We start from the raw sequence: 5,266 nt of genomic DNA, 5'->3' as shown, positions 1-5,266 counted from the left end.
CACTTTAAAAAGGTCTTGTGCAGCAGATTTGCCTAATGCAATACGTCATTTGATTTCTTGACTGCTGCTTCCATGAATGTTGATAGTTGATCTTTACAGGAGCAGAAATCCTCATCATTTTTTACAATAGCTGAAATTCTTGTCATTCTCCCATGGAGCCACTGGTGGATTGGAACTGCTGACCTTGTGCCTAGCAGGCCAACATGTGACCCACTATATCATCAGGGCTACTTGCTAAGGGTCGTTGTTGTTAAGTGCTGTTGAGTCAGTTCTGACCCATAGCGACCCTGTATAGGGTTTCCGGGGAGCAGCTAGTGAGCTTGAACCACTGACCTTGCTGTTCAAACGGCTTTGAAGTCTGGCGAATTAACCCACAGTGCCACACCAGGACTCCCTGGTCATAGATGGATTAAATTTGATGTATCCAGTAGACTTTTGTAGGGTATATCAACATAGACATTCTACAGTTAGTTTAACCTCTTGAAAAGATTAGCCCCTCTTATTTTGTTCTTATGGGGAACTCCTTGTTCATGGTTTTGTTTCCCTTATAGAAGTTACCCCCGAGGCGTCCAGAACTCCCTCCCACTCTAATGAGAACAAAAGATGAACCTGAAGTAGAAGAAGAGGAAGAAGAGGAGGAGGAGGAAGAAGAAAAGGAGGAATGTGAAAAGAAACAAATGGAGGGTGGAAGCAGTGGGCTACAGCAGGCAGTAGCACCAGAAGCAGCAGTGCCAGAAATAAGACCTTCCACAGACTTCATATCTCGTAAAGAAACGAAAGGCCACGGTAATAACTTTCCTCTCCTCCCTTGCTGTTCTCTGGGACAATTGCATGAATTGTGGGTAGATCTGAAAAAGGAAACCAAGTTTTTGCCTGTGACTTCTGACTATGTGTATGTGATAAAGTTGACTCTGGTAAGGAACTATCCTTTCTTAGGTCCTCTTTCTTTGACTTTGTTGTTGTTGTGTGCCATCTAGTTGGTTCTGACTCATAGCTACCCTGTATAGGGTTCCAGGGAGTGGCTGGTAAATTTGAAATGCTGATATTGTGGTTACTAGTCCAGTGCTTATCCTACAGCTCCACGCCAGACCTCCTTTTTTTGACTGTCAGTCCTAATTTATCCCCATTGCAAATTAAGTACAAGTACAGTTGACCTCAGAAGAATGCGGGGCTCGACCCCTCACACAGTTGAAGATCTGTGTTTAACTTTTGATTCCCCCAAAACACTATAAAGTCATATGTTTTATATGTTGTTTGTATTACATTCTGTATTCCTACAACAAAGTAAGCTATAGAAAACAAAATGGTGTTAGAAACATCATAAGGAAAGGAATACATTTACAGTATTGTACTGTATTCACTGATAGATACCGTAAGTTTGTGTTGTCTGTTTACAAGATGAATCATCTTCACATTGCATAGGCAGAGGAGGAGGAGTTGGGTCTTGCTGTCTCAGGAGTGACTGAGGTGGAAGAGATGGAAAGGGAGGCAGGAGAGACAGGCACACTCACTTGGTATACCTTTACAGAAATACATCGTAATTTCTGTCCGACTCTTGCTTTTTCATTCTCAAAATATTTCTGTACAATACCAATCATTCTTCACTATTTGCTTTGCTATCTGTGCCTATATCACAGAAAGCTTCAATATATTTATTAGGAACGTCTGCATATGAGTGGACCCATGCACTTCAAACTGCTATCACTCAAGGGTCAACTGTATTTGCAATCTGTTCCAGCGCTACAGGAAATTGAAAGCTGTGGAATCTAAAGCCCCAACCAGAACAGAACTCTTCTGAGCTGTAGCCCTAGATGGAGGGCAGTGGAATAGGGTGGATGATGGAACCTGATCAAGTGGTCTTGGGATAAGCCTCCCGTTGCTCATACCTGCCCCCCATTCCTAAAATAGAAGTTAAGGAGTCCTGGTAGCGTAGTGGTTATGAATCAGGCTGCGAACTTTGCGGTCAGCAGTTCGAAACTACCAGCTGCTCTGGGGGAGAAAGATGAGGGATTCTACTCCTGTAAAGATTTACAGCCTCGGAAACCCTAAACAGGGTCGCTATGGGTCAGAACCACCTCGACGGCACTTAACAGCAACACAATAGAAGTTAGGCATAATTATACGCATTGGGCTAAATTTCTCAAGAATTAATTTTCTGAGAAGTACCAATGTTAGCCAAACTGCTTAGCAAGATAAAGATCTCACAGAAAATAGGGAACATGAGGACAATAAAAAAATTGGCATTAAATGCTTGTGGGAGTGCAAGCATGTGTACTTAAAAACAAACCAGGCCAGCATGCTGCCCTTCTCGTGAATCACTTTCAGTTGTTTGAGAAACATAAAAGTTGTAGTTTCTTCATCTCTAAGAGGTAAATCTTTATATTTGCATTTCTCCTTCCTTTAGATATTGGCAAAATGCCTGACCTTTTAAAAAATACTAAAGTACTTGGATGTATTTTGAGGGTGACACATAAACAGAATTCTTACCATCACCCATATGGTCATCAGGAAGGGGAGCGATCATTATTGTGTCTTGTTTTGTTTAGGGAGACTGCATTAAACATGCATATATAAAATATTAGACTTAAAATTTTTATTTATAGTATAATAAATCTGCAGGATTTGTGAGGGATATGCTAGTCCTTTTAAAAATTTGTGTTTTTATAACTGTGGGTTGTATTATGCACATTATAACTTGTTTTATGTATGTTTTAAAATATTCTTTAAAATGTAGTTTTTAATAAGGGGCATAGTGGTACATCATAGTGCCATAATTTACATAAATCAGTTCCCTAGTGTTAGACATGTAGGTTGGAGTCCTGGTGTGGTGCTCTAGGATAAGCACTGGACTGCTGACTTCAAGGTTAGCGGTTCAAACCCACCAGCCACTCTTTAAAAATCCTATACATGGTCACTGTGGGTCTGAACCAACTCGATGGCACTTAACCATAACAACAACAGACATGTAGGTGACTTCATTTTTTCTTATAAGCATATTTGCATATAATAAGTTTCAGTGCTCATCTCTGATTCTTTTCTTTGAATATTGTTGTTGTGTGCCATCGAGTCTGTTCTGACTCATAATGACCCTGTATAGGGTTTCTGAGAGTGGCTGGTGGGTTTGATTTTCCAGCCTTGTGGTTAGCAATCCAGTGCTTATCCTACAGTGCCATAACAGGACACTTTCTTTGAATAAGTTTTTAAAAGTAGAATTTCTAAGCCAAAGAGTATATACATTTTAAAGACTTTTCTAAGTATTTCTAAAAAATTGTGCATCACTTTTGGCCAGTTTTTTAAGTGGAAAATGTATGGTTCTCTGTTAGTCATCTGGAAGCACATTTATTGAAAATGTAATTAAGTTTGGTAGAAGTTGATGATAGTAGAATTGGGTGATTATTCTAAGCTGTTTTTGTTTTATTGTCTGGGCTGCCTACCATAAATTAGTTAATAACAGTATGATTTTGGTACTTTTTATAGAAAACATGCCTCAACTCAACCAAGTAAAACAGAATAAAGACGACCAAGAGGTTACTGAAACAGCTTCATCACTCCAGGAACCTTCAGGCAAGTCGTACAGCTGACTCCGATGCTGCTCTGTAGGCAAGCAGCCATGTAGATTTGTACAGGGGAACTTGGCAGCTGACCTGAGGGTGCAAAGAGAATGGCCTTATAGATACTGGTACGGTGCTGCTTCCAGAGCCCTGGATAAAACTAGTGTGTGTGAGGTCTGTGTTTGCTGCCATCTCAATGGACACTGGCCTTGACTCTTACCTCCTGGGTTCCTTCTCCTGACCCACAAAGCACCTAATGCTTTTATTCTTCTCTCTGGCCATGCAAAGCTCTCTAGAGTTATATAGGTACCTATCATGGGAGTGATTCCAAAACTATTAAAAGAAACTAGATGAAAATATTGACCTAGTAAGATTCTTTCTTCTGGTTTTACTTGTAATGTTTAAACTGTAGAATAATAAAACCAGCCTCATTTTTCTTACCCTTTTCAGGTGACGTGATTACATACAAGTTTAGGATTTGAAAATTAGTTACTATTGAAGGGACAGGTATCTCTTTATATAGTTTTTACTGGAGTTTTTGAGATCAAAATCAAGTTGTCACTAATGTTTTATTTGATAATTATAATGTTTTTATGAGAAATGTTTCCTTTTTTATTACTTTTTCTAAAAATAGTTACGACTTCTTTTTTCCCTTAAAAAAAAAGCATTAAAGAATGAATGTGAGAAAAGCAGAGATGAATTGAAGAAAAAGAAAGCTGCTGGTCCAAGCAAGGTAAATAAAAATGTATCCCTTTGTCAGAGACCACGTCCAGAAGACAGAATCTTGTGGAACTGAATTTAGCAGAGTGCTCAGCTGCCTTTGAACCCCTTCTCCTAGAAATCTGGAGTTTCCTTTTTTAAAAAATTTTTTTCTAAATTGTATTTACTCTGTTGTTGAAAATATACTTAACAAAACATAAGCAGATCCAACCATTTCTCCATGTACACTTTAGTGGCGTTAATTACACTCTGAGGTGTGCAACCACTCCCACCTTCCTTTTCTAAGTTGTCCCTTCCTCATTCACATCAACTCATTGCTCCCTTTCAAGTTACGATTACCAGCTTGATCCCATATAGCAAGTTCTTAAAAGAACAGAATGCTCAAGACAGACTTTTTCATTAGTTAAGCTAAGCATTTGTTTGGTTTTAAGTTGACTTCAAGGAATATTTTTGGCTTAAGGTTTAAAGATTATCTCAGGGCAATAGTTTCAGGGGATCATCCACTCTCTAGGGCTCCAGGAAGTATAGCGTTTATGAGAATTTGAATTTGTATTCTGTATTTTTTCCTTTTTGATCAAGATTCTTCTATGGAATCTTTGATCAAATGCCAAGCACCATCCAGTGTCTTGGCCATGGAGGCACTGGGCCACACATTCTGTATAGTTCTCCTGTTTCTGACTCTCCTTCTAATGCTCCAGGTGAATAGAGAATTATTTGTCTAGCATTGCAAGCTAGACAATGAACCAGGAAGCAGAACATAATCACTAAAAATTATATGAGGCCAGTTATCTGAAATGTCAATGAAATTATGATCCTAAACCTCCAAACCAAGGAACTAAATCCCATGAGGTGTTTGGTTGTACATAAATAGCCTCAAGAACTACTTTGTGACTATCTTTTATTTTTGAATTTTTATGTTTTGAATTCTCTGTTCATGTTGTTCTTCGGTGCCTTAGAGTCAGTTCCAACTCTTAGTGATCCTATGCACAACAGAA

The 5,266-nt window shown here is 38.9% G+C and overlaps 1 protein-coding gene across 1 annotated transcript in view; it reads left to right on the top strand.

Annotated features, from left to right (window-relative positions):
• The window catches only part of SLC4A1AP (solute carrier family 4 (anion exchanger), member 1, adaptor protein), a 63,691-nt gene that overhangs the window by 55,586 nt on the left and 2,839 nt on the right, over window positions 1-5,266 (top strand). The window contains exons 7-9 of the mRNA XM_006835285.1: window positions 552-786; window positions 3,478-3,564; window positions 4,217-4,284. Of these exons, the coding sequence (XP_006835348.1) occupies window positions 552-786; window positions 3,478-3,564; window positions 4,217-4,284 (390 nt within the window). The remainder of the gene's footprint in view (window positions 1-551; window positions 787-3,477; window positions 3,565-4,216; window positions 4,285-5,266) is intronic.

The sequence above is a fragment of the Chrysochloris asiatica genome, unplaced genomic scaffold (genome assembly GCF_000296735.1).
Source record: "Chrysochloris asiatica unplaced genomic scaffold, ChrAsi1.0 scaffold00016, whole genome shotgun sequence".
NCBI lineage: Eukaryota > Metazoa > Chordata > Mammalia > Afrosoricida > Chrysochloridae > Chrysochloris > Chrysochloris asiatica.
Note: the sequence above shows the minus strand (reverse complement) of the source record. Positions and strands in the feature narration are given on the sequence as shown.